The sequence below is a fragment of the Dysidea avara genome, chromosome 6 (assembly GCF_963678975.1).
Source record: "Dysidea avara chromosome 6, odDysAvar1.4, whole genome shotgun sequence".
Classification (NCBI taxonomy): Eukaryota; Metazoa; Porifera; class Demospongiae; order Dictyoceratida; family Dysideidae; genus Dysidea; species Dysidea avara.
The window spans coordinates 27516062-27531438 of NC_089277.1; the positions used below are offsets into that span (position 1 = coordinate 27516062).

At 38.0% G+C, this 15377-nt stretch overlaps 1 protein-coding gene and 1 pseudogene across 1 annotated transcript in view; both read right to left on the reverse strand.

Annotated features, from left to right (window-relative positions):
* The window catches only part of LOC136257260 (intraflagellar transport protein 88 homolog), a 32449-nt gene extending 21661 nt beyond the window's left edge, over window positions 1-10788 (reverse strand). The window contains exons 1-5 of the mRNA XM_066050349.1: window positions 7525-10788; window positions 6536-6597; window positions 6278-6459; window positions 5525-5594; window positions 5329-5468 (exon numbers count right to left, since the gene is read on the reverse strand). Of these exons, the coding sequence (XP_065906421.1) occupies window positions 5422-5468; window positions 5525-5594; window positions 6278-6400 (240 nt within the window). The 5' untranslated portion in view covers window positions 6401-6459; window positions 6536-6597; window positions 7525-10788 and the 3' untranslated portion in view covers window positions 5329-5421. The remainder of the gene's footprint in view (window positions 1-5328; window positions 5469-5524; window positions 5595-6277; window positions 6460-6535; window positions 6598-7524) is intronic.
* Window positions 1898-4979, reverse strand: LOC136257258 (intraflagellar transport protein 88 homolog; annotated as a pseudogene).
* Window positions 10789-15377: the final 4589 nt, after the last annotated feature.

Sequence of the window (15377 nt, forward strand, 5' to 3'; positions counted from 1 at the left end):
CAGTACGTAGGTATCGAAGCCGTTCAATTCCGCGTCAGTTAAATCATTGTATAACCGGAATTATACACACTTTTACGTCACGTATACCAGGAATGTGATCATCACTAGTTAGCAAATACCAAAACCCTGTATTGCACGCATTTTATTATTCAAAACACGCGCATGCTCAAACCGCGCATGGCCGGTAGTTGCAAAGACAATGCAATTTCCTGTATGGGGGCTACAGCACCTCAGAATAAGATTGGTAACATTTATAAATTTTCTTGGTGTAGGGTTGAAACAGAAAACTAGCAGGCGCTTGACGTTAGCGTTCTATTTGAGACCTTTCCTAAAGTGTGAAGGTTTTGTTTATACTGGGAATCGAACCCCCACTCTCTCCAGCATCTGCATCTTTCCTACATCGCTTGAATACATTGCACAAAGCCCTGAGGTCTCCTAGCTATAGCTAATGAGTTTTAGTCTTATACAATAGATAGCTATCTAACAGCTTTTATTTTGACTGCAAATGATGGCCTGTTTTAAATGCTTATGGTTATTAAAAATAAAATGAGTTGGTATTTAGTTAAATGCTTTATGAATTGCACTGAGTTCTGGGCGTCTGGATTTAGTGGATTGTGGACTGGAATGGTGGAATGGAACAGCAGTAATTAGGTAATTTAACTTAGTGGTCACCTCTTTATAAAAACCACCTTCTAACAAAGACCATTTTACTTTAATGTCTAAATTGTTGTTTTAGATTGTATCCCCATATGACAGTCTTATTGATGAACATGAAATGCCAGAGTGAGCAGATGATAGCTCCTCAGTTTAATTAGTTGCTTAGTTTCATGGATACATCTTTTTGTACAGTTGAATGGGGGTGTTGTTGTATCATATCAGTCAGTGAGGCCAAGAAATGAATGTTATTACTGGCAACTAATTATGGTAAATTTTACAACATTGATCCTGTATCATTGACTTGTGCAGTCTCAGTTACTGCATTCCTAATTAATACCCTTTTAACTCTGATCTAATTGGTTAGTATTGCCAATCAGCACCTTTTTTCAATAGTCATTGTAGAGGAGAAAATGTGGCCAAATTACTAGCCAATTAAACTGACTGATCAGCAATAAAGGACCAAATTTTTATATTAGTTGCCAGTATATTAACATTCAGTGGCGGAGCTAGGATTTTTGGAAGTGGGTTTTTGGGAGGTGCATTCAGTATAATTATTTCTCCATAAAGCCATTGCATTACTACATCAGGCTAGGCAAACTTGATCACTTGTTTCTCATCCACAAAAATTTGCCGGATTTCCATGCAAGTGGGAGGTCAGTTTTCATTATTCATTTTTTTTTTTAAATACTCTAAGTCAAGCTGTCTGTTACTATAGAGGTTAGCTAAAGCCTTTTGAGAACTATAGTACTCACATTTTGCCACCATTTCTGAGGTGCAGGTGACATTTTCTGTGCTGTAAAAGGATAGCTAGCCTTCTTAGCATCAAAAATACACGTGCACGTGATTGATAACAGCAATAATGAAATTAGAGGTGGTGGAGTAAAAAGGGAAACAATTAATCAAGTTTGCCTGGCCTTAGTAGACTATGTATATAGCTACACTATTGTGCTATCATTTAGAAATCCTTGCTTGCTCTTTTATTAAAGAATGATAATGGTTTTTCCTTGCTTTAAAAATAAATACAGACAACAAAACTTTGAGTTGTCTGTACATTGATGGGAACCAGTTACAATCATTGCAAAATGCAAAATTTGATTGTGATAGAGTGATCAGATGAGCTGCAGTGCATTTCATCTAGTTGTTTCAGAGATGATATTCTGTAAGAATGTCACTGTTATGATAAAGAGCTAGCTACAACAGAAGAATGGCTTACTCAGCCAGCATCACTTTCATTGTGAGATTTACGGTTATTACCAGTATTATATGCATGTACACGTAGCTATGTTATTATATTGCACAACAACAATTATTCAGGTAGCAGGTCTTCTCCTAGCTAGTTCAGTGTCTTAAACTCATCCTCATCAGCTGGTTTCTGTCTAGCAGCAGTTTTGGGTCTCTCTGGTGATTCCCCCAGTGGATCAACATAGGAGTGGCCTAAAGTAAAGGGGGAAAGAATTCTATGGCACAAGAAGAGTACATATGAAATCAGGTGTACATACAGTATCCCTATGACAAAATATTTCAACATCACAAATTCATTACATATCTGTTATAACACACACCTGCTTCACGTTTTCTCGCTACTCCAGCAGAATCAGATGATTGTGCAGCATCTAACACAATACAATTATTGACAAACAACACATATACACTACCTACCACTATCAGCACTTGTTATCCTCTCCCTGGCTGACAAGTGACTACCACTGTCAATACGATGTGCAGCAGATGAGGAAGCAGCACTGCTACATTGTGACCCACTATCACTGGTAGCCTTACCACTATGTCGACGTCCTCCACTGAGTTCTCTCTAACAGTAACATGTCATAGCAGTGTTGCTGAATGTATAGCTGTTTGGTACCTGTTGTTTAGTCTCACGTGCCTTCTCTGCCTTCATTAACTTCTGGATGTACTCCTGAGCATCCTTTAGTCCCAGATCAGTACACAGTAGTACCAGAAACTTTAGACCTGCATGTAAAAATTTGGTACAAAATTTTAGTGCAAACATGAAATATGTTGAGAACTAACAGACTCCACATCTGCACAGAAATCAGTACTGTACACCTAAAATACAACCTGTCTAAGCTGAGCCAAAATTTCTGGGCATTAATAAACCAGGTGTTGCATTAGACTGGTGATCACTAAGCAGAGACATTGCCTTTCTACATAAGTGTGTTGTAGGCTGGCTGTGGGCACACTCCTGGTTTCCAACATTACTTTGGGAAAATCATGTATGTGTCTGTCACCCGTGAGCAAACTTTTAAGCTATATATGAAGAACAAAGACTACACATACGTATGTACAGCTTTTATAGTACTTGAAGTTGACCACTAAGATAGTATTCATTGTATATTATCACTGTTACTCACATTCAATGTTGTCAGGAAATATTCCGTGTGCCTGTTTGTATGTCTGAAAGGCTTGAGGGTAGTTACCTATGAAGTGAACAATTCAGTTATACAGTAATACATTGGCTAACAGCAGTCTTACCAGTCTTCCTATAACAACTAGCTATCATTAACCTCCAACTGATCTCCTTAGGTCTACAATACAATACTACACTACAGTACACTAATGGGGCTGGACACACTCACTGTATTAATGATGCTCTTTCAAAGAAATGTATAGCCTTATCAGTATATTGTGAGTCCATTTAGTAGGCCCCCAACCATGAGATCACCTCAATATTGGAGGAGCAGTATCTATAAGACTACAGATATACAGCTAGTAAGTAACTGGATGGGTAGGTGGATTAGTGGGTATACCTCAAGGTAGTATTGGAAGGATTGTGACTTGTCAGAATCCTCATACATGTCTCCTAGCCTCTGTAGTACATTAGGATCAGTGGGGACCAGTGATAATAACTGCATGACCTGTTGAAATATGCAGCAGTAGATAATACGTAGACATACTGTAGGTACTATTGTACAGTGGATCTCACAGCAATAGGGCCTCCTTCTGAAAAAGTCTCAAAAATGAGGTGGCCTTACTAAGGCAGCTGTGTGTAACAAAACAATTCCCAAGGTACAATTTTGCTGTTTATTTATTATTTTTAAAGTAAGGCGCACACTTAACAGAGTCCCCAACAAACTTTTACTATGCTAAATGAAGAAACTTTTGCCCATTACTCATGCATAACCATCAATCACATTACATCACAACCTCCAGTCAGCTGATTGGTCATAATCTTCAAGTTTATCATATCTGAACCAATAGCTAAGGATGTCATGTTTGGTGATAAATAACTTTCAGGACCTTTGATAAGTTAAGTGACTGTTCTAGTGTCATATTCTGCCAAAAAGTGTGTTCTATTAGATTACGTGTATAGTAAATGTACATACATTATAGCTGTGTGATAATAATTAAAGCCTATATCTCAATAACTAAAAGCTATTTCATCACAATACAGTATTCCCTCGACCCCCTTGGGACCAAGACATGTTCAGATAATCAAAAAGTTTGGATAAGTAAAGCCCATTCAATTATATACAGAGCTCAAATACTCTAATAGAACATACATCTTGGACAAAATACTCTAATGGAGCAGCCATTTCCACTGTTCGGATAACCAAGTGTTTGAATAGTAGAGGTTCAGATAATCAAGGGAGCACTGTAACTGGTATTACATAAATAAGGAATCAATGCCATAGCACTGCTTTGTAAGCAGTTTTGCGACTTAAAAGCCACATATAATTATAGTGCTTCAAAAGTTGGAAATTTTGACACTTTTCCACAAGCATATCACCGGACTACATCATAATAGATTATGGAGATTTATACTATCACCTCAGTACATAAAATCACTGTCTCTAGATCTGTTGCAACAGGTCATACAAGTACAGAGGGTTCTCCGTTATCTGTACACCTGTGTGCCAGTTCAATTACAAAGTGAATTCCATTCATTTGTATACAGTTTTGTTTAACTACACATTAAGTATCAAAAACTCTAATAGAACAGTCATTCGTTCTGTTAAGATAGTCGAGGGTCTGGATAATCAAGTACTTAATGTATCTAACTTATTTCCAAACCTTAATGCATATAATTATGAGCTTCATTGATCCAAACATATTTACTCATCTGAGCAATGTTGTGATTCAACTGACACACCTAATGGAGTGTACTATGTGCAAGATATTAGGTTAGACATTTTGGAGCCAGCATTGTTATAGGAGACTTAAGCTTCTCAGTGAATACGATTACAGCTAATCTGTTGTCATAAGGTTTTGTCAAAGAATGAAATTACATAAACTGCTGCTTCCAACATGTTTTCTGAGAAGAAGACCTCAACACTATAATCATGCGTTTAATCTTCCGAAAGTGAAAATCCATTACAAAGAGACTTGTATGTATATATTATTATTATTATATACATTGTAGTAGGAGGATACATGTCAGCAATTTGGTAGATGACATGTGGAGAGTTTCTGATAGAGTGTAGTTTAATGAAGTGATCAAGTGCCTTTGGTAACTGGTTCATCCTCTTGTGACACAAAGCCAAGTTGTGTAGTGCCTCAGAACACGTAGCCTCTGTACTGTATGTGTAGTAATAATGGTGATATGCTCTAATAGAACAGTCACAATACCTCAGAGCCTCCTGGTAGCACTCACTAGCCTTCTCATATTGACCAATAGTGAATAAACAGTTATCCTTGTTGACCAGTGCTGTAATAAAAGGATAATGACTAACCATAGAGTTAGTTACTATGTACCAATACTAAACTACTCTAATAGTACAATCATTATGATAGTGAAGAAGTGATGTACTAATTCTTTTTTCTGATACAAGTACAACACTCAAATATATGTATCCCTGAAATGTAAGCCATCGATCGTATGTACATGCAGTATCACAGTACATGTATGTACCATAAGGATTGTATCTGTAAGTAGACATTGCCAAGTCAGCATATTTCTCTGCCTGTTTCAAGTCCCCTTCCTGTAACAAACACAAGATGTGTATGAGATGATGTTATTGATATAGATTAAGTAAGTACAAAGTACTGGCTATGCAAATCTTCCCAGGGAAACAATATCCAGTATTCACCTAAACTTTCTATCACATGGACACAAAAGTGATTGTTCTATTAGAGTATTTAATATGTACATACAATGTTGATATTCAGATAGAGGAGGCTGGACACACTTTAAGCACTATGAAAACAATTTACACAAAAATTGTTTTATTGAGGAGGGTAATATGCTAATCTCAGTGCAGTGAATCATCCTTGTTCCATTTATAAGAATATGTATTGTATGTGACAAATCTGGTGAAGTTGTATACACCAAACGGTAACTTATTGATTTCACCAGCACTTTTACAAAACAAAGTACGCACATTTTCTTGAAGCTTACATGAAGCGCATTCTAAATATCTAATGAATCCCAGTGAACCCCATCATTTTTCAGTTTTGCATTGCTACTATTAAGAGTCATGTGAAATACCAAATATAACAATGCAATAATGGTAATATATTTAGATAGCGCTTATAACGCATCCAATCTCCTCTAATATATATTTAGATGAACAAGATTCTGTTGAACACTATTAATCAATCCAAAGGTGATTTCCTGTGACTTCCTGGGTATTCGTCTCTGATGCAGATATGGAGAATGACTGACCAGATAGTACAAAAAGGAGAGGTTGGTGGCAGCCATCTTGCTGTCCTTCTTCTCAAATCCCTTGAATGGTCTCCACAGCCTTGGCAATGTCTCTCTGCTCAAGTAGATCAGTGTTTTAGCCATCTCCAGTTCAGAGACCAGTTCTGCATATGGAGCGTGGGCTCTTCACATACTCTATACGCCTGAGGAGAACAACATGTGAGGAGTAGCAAAGTAATGCTACACGCAAATAAAGAGAAAGCCTTGGTAAGCATTTACCTCTTTAATAAGACCGCCTGTATAATAGTGGTTACTTCAAGTACAGTAGGTCCCATAGGTAACTAAAATGTACATATACTTCCATGATCTCATTAATAAGACCAACCAAGAGTTCATAATATAAATATTATATATTATGAACTCTTGGACCAACATATATATCATAGTGACGATATTAAGTCTCAAACAAGAACATTAATAAGACCACCTTATTATAGTAACCATTTCAAGTAGGTCCCAAACACAGCTAAGGTGTACTTCACAACTTCATTAATAAGATCACCTCACTAATACAGCCATATATGTGACCAGTTGGACAAAAACTGGTCATTTATGCACATTCCTCGAATTCTATTTTGTTGTTTCCAAATCAAATTGTCTATCACTATAACTCCGAGACTATTCATCAAAAAAGGCTGAAATTTTGGCTATCCACTCCTTTGTTAGTATATATAACAGGGAGTACAGCAACAATACGGTAAATGCTGTAATTTACAGGAACTCAATAAATTAATAGTAACTCATGAATGCAACAAGCTACAAGGATGGGACTTGGCTCAATCTATTCACCATGATCTGAAAAACATATCAAGGTACATGTATAGTGGCTCCTCTCTGTGGACAAGAAAGAATGCTATTCAAAAATGAAATAACAAAGGTAATTTTATTCCTACTGCATCATATATAAGCACCATAACTCATGCACCTAATGCTGTACAAACACAAAACAAAACAGCACAAAAAAATTCTTACTCTCCATCAACAGGTGAATCCGATGGTGTAAAGGTTTTGTTGATATGAAGTCGGTGCATATCGAAGCAATTAAAACATATGTAATTTTTTATGTAGCATGAGTATTTTTACCAGTTTATTTCAATACATTTATAGGAAAATTGTATTTTGTAAAAACAGCCGGTTTTTGCTCAGCAGGTCACATATGTGACCGGATTTGCAAAAAGGGGTCTTCCACACACATCCAATTTACCAACTTTGATGATTTGTAACTTCAGATTGGCATTTGATTCTGTTCTCCATGAAAGACTATTGTTGAAACTGGAAGTTTTAACAGTGGTTACAGTGGTTACAGTAGTTCCGTTCATTCCTCACTACCTGCAGACAAAGAGTTGTCATCAATGGTCATTATTCTGACTGGAGTTATGTATCTTCAGTTGTTCCTCAATGTTGTCCTCTTTTGTTCGTTCTAGCTATATACAGTGTATCAATGATCTTCCCTCAGTAATGAAGTCAAAGATTAAGATATTAACTAATGTTGTCATCCTGCACAGAAAGGTAACAACACACAAGAACTGTGTACATTACAACAAGATTTAAACTGTGTATCTGATTGGTGTAGGCTCTGGAAAATGAGCTTGAACCCACAAAAGTGAACTTTTGTGTATCTCTAATAAACAATCACCTCCTACTGTCCAGCAGTCCTCATCTTAATGTTACTTTGACTTACATTGACCTTCCCTCATCTCATCACAAATTCTTTATCTGAATAATATTATGTCTATGACATTTTGGATTACCATGCATCATTGCTGAGATTTTGAAGAGTATTAATTTTTACTCTGTTTTCTGTCCCTACAAAATTGCATTAGCTTATAGGTGTTGCTTCTATAACTTCACGGCTTTTGTATTCACCTTGTCATTGTTGTGACTAAATTATAAACTAGTAACCAGCAATAATAATTAATAGTTATACCATGGCCACGAGGGATTTCCTGATATATATGCCCAAGCCCGAGGGTGCGGGCATGTATATCAGGCAAATCCCTCATGGCCATGGTATAAGTAATATATACCACTCTGGTATGCTCACCTAATAGATGAAGGAAGACAAACCTGCATTCACCACATTTCTTTTATAAAGAGGTTTGCAAACATCGATTGTGGGTTTAAATTGTGGGCACGAAAATGAAATGATTGTGGGTTTCACTGGTTGTAGTGATACCATTTTAACCAAATAACCACATTGTGGATGAATAAAGCAACCTAAGGTGCTAAAATAAACACTTAGACATATAGGTTGTGAATGTTTGAGGTATCTTTTCATGCAGTTGAATGTACTCTGTAGAAAAACAATCCCCACATTACAAAAATGATTATTTAGTGATGCTTAGTAACTGAACTATGCAATGCTGACTCACTCAATTCTTTTTGCTTCACAACAATGCCCCTAACTAAACCAACATGTTTAACTCAAACCCACAATACAAAACTTTAAGCAGCTCTAATTCAAATCCACAATGCAAAACTTTAAGCATCTCTATATAAACAATCAAAGGGAACGAATGCTTTGTAGCTGCCTCAGCATCAAAGGCAGTTGTGGTCAGGGCTATGTCGCGATATCGCCCTAACCACAGGGTGATATCTAGATATCACCCTGTGTTCAGGGAAATATGTGATATATAACCCTGTGGTTTCCTTTGATCTGAGGTGTCAAAGTGGTATATTAATAATAATACCCCAAAAAGAAATTAATATGTAGCTATATACCCTGTAGAAGAATAAACTCACTTACTTAAAATATACTTATATTTGTTCCCCTGCTTAACTGCAGCTGAGCCTCTACTCTGTGGCAAACACTAGCCTGCATTAAGTATAGTTATACACTTGATATGATATTATGCTTGTCATATAGAGACTGGAGTGGTCAGCTGAATGTAACAGGTAATGGTGAGGATATAGACGGGGGGATCAATTATTTTAGCTGAAATATCAGGATTCCCCTATCAATGCGTGCAGATGGTGTTAATAAAATTTGTAGGGGGGATGGAATATTTCAGAAGGGGGCCATATATTTGTCACTTTTCTGTATAGAGACTGGGGTGGTTAGCTGAATGCAACGGGTAAAGGTAAGGTTAATATAGACAGGGGGATCGATTATTTCAGCTGAAATATTTGGACCACCTTTGAATGTGTGCAAATGGTGTTAATAATAAAATTTGTATGGGGAATAGAATATTTCAGAGGGGGTCCATATATTTCAAACATTTTTGTTCCGGGGGGTCCAAATATTTTGATATATTTGGACTGGGGAAACCAAAATAGGGGTGTCCAAATTTTTCATGACAGGCCATTCAGGTCTCAAAATTGGCTAAAATGAAAGAAAATTCTGTAATTATTCAACACCACAGAGCTGTACAGCCACATACAGTCATCCCCAGGCTGACCAGCTGAGTTCCATTAAGGCCCCACACCGCACCCGGTATGGATCGCCACTGGGCTTGGGAAAAGCAGCCAGCAAAACCAGACCACTCCAGCCTAGCTGATTTTGATTGTGGAATTAGATAGTTTGTTCGGCATGTAGTCTAGATGGTGTTCCAGAATTAAAAGGAAGACGTAGGGATGAATTTGGCCCAGCTTTCGGCCATTCAGGTCTCAACATTGGCTAAAATGAAAGGAAATTCACAGCAGAGGTAGCTAATTATTCAACACCAGAGCTGTACAGCCACATACAGTCATCCCCAGGCTGACCAGCTGAGCTCCATTAAGGCCCCACACCGCACCCGGTACGGATCGCCACTGGGCTTGGGAAAAGCAGCCTGCAAAACCAGACCACTCCAGTCTAGCTGATTTTGATTGTGGAATTAGATAGTTTGCTCATGTAGGTTTGTGTCCTGGGTGAAAAATCAAATCTGCTGACATGGGCAATAAGACCGGTTTTCTCAGACTGGGTCACATATTTCATTTCCCCAATGGTGTCCGTCTTAGAGTTCCACTGTATTATAATCTTGCAAATTTTGAGAAAACTTTTAGAACCCTTGAGACATGTATAATGCAGACCTGTCGAGTCTCACGAATTAGGTGTACGTATGACACACGCATTCGGGTCTTTTCACACGCTCACACGCAAACGATGGTGACTCTCACGCAGTCTCCTCACTAGCCGTTCACATGACACTATGCACGTATTTACTGAGGGTTGTTAAGCTTTTTGAGCGTTAATGAGGTACTTTATAAGCAATTGACAGCTTAAATCGGTGTTGTAGCCGAATTTGACTTTGTCCGAAATTTTTCTAAGACCTTTTTTTTATTTTTTATTTTTTATTTTTGGTCTCAGAAGGTAGTTTCTTCATCTGAAGAAACTACCTAGTTGTCATTTATTTTTGGCAACCTTATACTTCAAGATACTACTACATTCCCACTCAGCTCCTCAGTGTTGGTGCCAAGGAAAAACCATATTACTCTATAAGAAAGGGGATCCAAACTATCCCAAGAACGTTCGTCCCATCACATTGACCTCAGTCTTTGGCAAGCTATTTCATCGATTACTGTCTCTCCGTTTAGAGAAGTTCGCTTTGAACAACAAATTGTTAGACCCCTCACTCCAGAAAGGCTTTCTCTATGGAGTGAACGGCACTATGGAACATATATTCAGTATTGAATTACTATTGGAGAATGCCAGAGCTACTACAAATCCTATTGTTATGTCATTTCTTGACCTGAGGAATGCCTTTGGGTCAGTATGTCATCAATACCTCTTTGATATCTTATATTACATCAAGGTGCCTTCTCCTGTTATTTCGTACATTACTAGCTGTTATTCAAAATTGTCAGCATATGTGTCTACCAAGAACTGGAACACATCAGTATTTTCTATTCAACGAGGAGTTTTCCAGGGTGATACTTTATCATCTTTGTTATTCAACTTAGCTATTAATCCATTATTAGCTTATCTCTCCACATCAGAGTATTGTGGCTACTCTGCTCAACTACAGGCTGCCAACTCTGTTGGGCTGCCTCCTGTTGAGACTGCAATCTATGTGTTATGGTCTGATTCCTTGGATGATTCACCATCTGGTTGGTACAGAGCAATCGTGACCTCTTATCATTGTGATGGCTCCTGTGATCTAGTTTATGATAATGGTGATAGTGAGCAGTCTGTGGATATTCACACTGTGGAATGGTGCTATGCAGGCAGATATCGCAAAGTTTATCGCTCTGATAAACCTGATACCCAACCATCAACCTCTACTAGTGCAGCTGCTGCTCTACCTAAGATTTGTTATTCATCAATGCATAGAGCAAAGGGTTTTGCTGATGACTTGACTGTCATCTCCAAAGATGTCAAGTCTCATCAGCAGGCTTTATCATCACTTGTCCTAAAGGCAATAGACATATGTTTTGAATTTCAACCTCCAAAGTGTATTTCCCTTTACTTTAATGGTCATCGTATGCTTTCCTCTACTGTATTTTCAATGGCGGCTGGGAATACCATTAATATCTGTAATGTGGATTATACTAAGTTTCTGGGTCGCACTATTGGTGTTTCTCCAACTATTGCTCGATCGGTAGCTTCTGCTAACATGAAGCAACAATTTTTACGATCCATCGATAAGTGTTCTGTTCATGGAGAATATAAGATATGGATCTTAAAAAACTTTGTGTCTTCTGTTCTACATTTTCATTTAGCTGTTGAGAGGCTTACCATGTCTTCTATTATTTCAGCACAGTCATCAGTATTGAAATTTGTGAAAATTGGTTGAACCTCCCCAGAAATTGTACTCCTGGAACTGTTTTCCACCCGGATGTGTTGGATCTCCCCTTTTTACCACACCTGAAGCAATCAGCCAAACCTTCATACAGTACATTCTGGCTATTGAACGGTCAGTTGATCCACTGATTATAGAGCTGCGACATTCTATTTTAGCTAACAGATCCGATATCTCTTCCACTGTCCTTGACTGTTTATCGGCTGCTAAGGCTTCAGTTGCCAACATTCACTCTGCAACTTTCAAGAACCATGCTCGCCACAACTTACGTTCTGCTCACATTGAGTATTGGAAATCAAAACTGGAACCATTAACTGTTCAAAATAAATTTTTAGATATTGTAACTCTGGAGCAAGCTTGCCCTCTGTGGAAGAGATTAATGTATGGCTTCCCTGAAAAACAGCTGTCCTTCCTGCTACGTGTTGGTTGTGACACTCTACCAACCCCTATGAACTTGGCCAGATGGAACATCATTACTGATCCTAGATGTGCTCTTTGTCAAGCTCCTCAACCCACAACAAACCATATTTTGACTGGCTGTCCTGCTGCTCTAGATCAAGGCAGGTATACCTGGAGACATGATTCAGTTTTACAGGTCCTTGTTCATGGGCTCCAACAGCATTTACCTGAAATATTCAAACTTTATGCTGACCTTCCAGGTTATCTAGCTAGTTCCAGCCCCCCTAGTACCATCCCAACCAATCTTTCCTCCACCCTCAGCAGGCCTGACTTGGTATTGGTTTCTAATGATTCCATTTGTTTGTTCGAATTGACAGTACCAACTAATACCCAGCAACATCTTCTTGCTGCTAGAGCTAGAAAGGAAGATCGATATAGCTCCTTGCAATATGACCTCCAGCTTTCTGGGTTAACTGTCAATCTTGTTCCAATTGAAATTAGTTGTTTAGGCCACTTTTTGTCAGAAACAATTGCTCAAATGGCTACTGCTTGTGAAGTGCCAAAGAAAACCATAAGATCCTTGTTTGAGCAGGCAGCTTGCATTGCTGTGTCCTGTTCTTACAGAATTTTTAATTCTAGAGCCTCCCCGGGCTGAGATCTTTTAGACCACCTTAGGTAAACTTTAAGTATTACATATATGTAGATATAGTTATTTTTTGTTTTTTTTTGTGTATTGTAATTTAATTTACCTTTAGTTAATGTAAGTCTTGCCAGGGCTCCTGTACTGATCCATCAGCACATGGTACCCCTGCGCCTAGGCCCCTGTATGCTTGTAATGTATATTTTGTCTTAATCATTAAGACGTTTATTCTCCCTTCTTAGATTTTTTGAAAGTAGTGTGGTAGCTTGGTAAATCTCACTCAATGTCACAAGCTCAACTTGACAGCCCTGATAATGCTGTACATGTCAAGGGCGGATTTAGGGGGGTGCTTGAGGGGGGAGGGGGGCTGAAGCACCCCCCTCCAATTTTTTTTTTACAATGAGCAAGCTAGGAAGCTTCTAGAAGTTGTAGTACAGGTGCAGTTGCATTTATACACATGTATGGGCAATGAAAAGATGGAAAGAGCAAGGGGAATAGCTAATTTTATCCAAGAATTACTAAGAGGGGTTCAAATTTATACTTTTGGAGTAAATCTTACCTTAGAAGTTGCTAAATCCGAAATACTCTAATAGAACAGTCAACTACTCTAATAGAACATCCATCATTAAAACTATAATTTTAAGAAGTTACCAGAGTATAAGCTGAAATTAAACCTATTCTTCTAGACCTGTGCATTGCTACCCTCACCATTGTACCAAACATCCTGCCATATACCAATCACTTTAGATAAAAGATTTATACCTTTAATGCACTATAAATTGTATAAACATCATTAATTGAAAGTCTATTCTGAAAATAACATTTTCTGTCAAATAGTTTAAGTTTTTTTTAGGCTCTGCTACAAACTTGATTCTTGGGTTGAAATGCTTCTCTTGCAAGTAAAACAATAGTATTATATAATAGTGAATTTCTTAGCATTTCATGATAAAGTTCACAAGGCTGCAACATCTGAGAGCTGTTCGTTATTGTTTCCCATACTTAATCAAATCCCATGCTACATGTGTCTAAACCTATCAGCTTTGGAGTTTGCACTATCAAATCCCTTGAAGCTTATAACTTTAAGCTTAAAATTAATGATACTGCAGCATTTATGTTGTCATGATGATCACTGTGTGCTAAAAAGGGGTTAGTTGTGGCGAAAAACTAGTTGTATTTGTAGACTAGTTGTAAAACAATTATGGTGATAGATGGATCCATCATTTTAAAGTTATAAATTGAAATAGCAATCTGCACCACAGAACAGTGGCTATATATATTGAATCCTGTGTTTAAAATATTCTCCATGACCTTACATATACATTCTTTAGTCTCTTTGACAAGCCACTATTATAAATTTTCTTAAAATCCAATAACAAGAAACAGTGTATAGTTCTGTTATTTATTTACAATTATTTCCAACTGAACCCATTCATCTTGTACCCACATTTGGTTAAAAATAGCTTCTAGATTCAACCTTGTTATAGCCCTTTTCCAAAAATTTCCAGGGAATATGCAACCAGAGCCCCCTAGCTGGAGAATTCTATTATGCAGGGGCGTAGGAAGCACGCAACGGGTGCTGGAGCACCCCCACAAATTTGTCTGCGCGCTGCAAAGTAATTAATTGATCACGTGATCAGACAAAAAGGATTCTAACGGTCACGATCAAGACACACGATAGTGTGTCGTGCGGCCCAAGAAGCCGGCGCGCCACACCGTGTGTATATTGACAGGAAGAACGAAAACGTCATTTTCACACCTTTGTATCTCGGTGATCACTTATCTGATTGGAACCAAATTTGCTACACAGTTGCCCGCCAGCCAAGGGAGTCTACATTCCAAATGTGAAGGAAATCGCTCCAGCCATTTCCGAGATACGAGCTGCCAAAGTTTCGTTTTTTTTTCTTCGTTTTTTTTTTCTTCTTCTTCGTCTTTTCGCACACTTGCAAAAATTGCTATAGCAAGCAAACGCGTACTCCGATCGCCTTGAAATTTGGCACACAGAAAGGGAGTCCAACGGCGAATCCTAGCATCAAATTTGGTACAAATCCAATGAATGGTTCAGGAGTTATGACCGATTATTCGCGTAAAACAAGATCGATTTGTTGTCACGCCTACAGGGTAAACCGCTTCATGGAATGAGTTGAAAATTGCTATGTAGATGGAGTAACCATCGTAGGAGTGCCTTTTGGTGGTTTGAAAGGAATCGAGATAAAGACCACGGAGATATGACACAAAACCCAACCTGTGTCACAATTACGCGATCGATTTTTATGAATAAAAAGTATTAGTTTTCACGCCTACT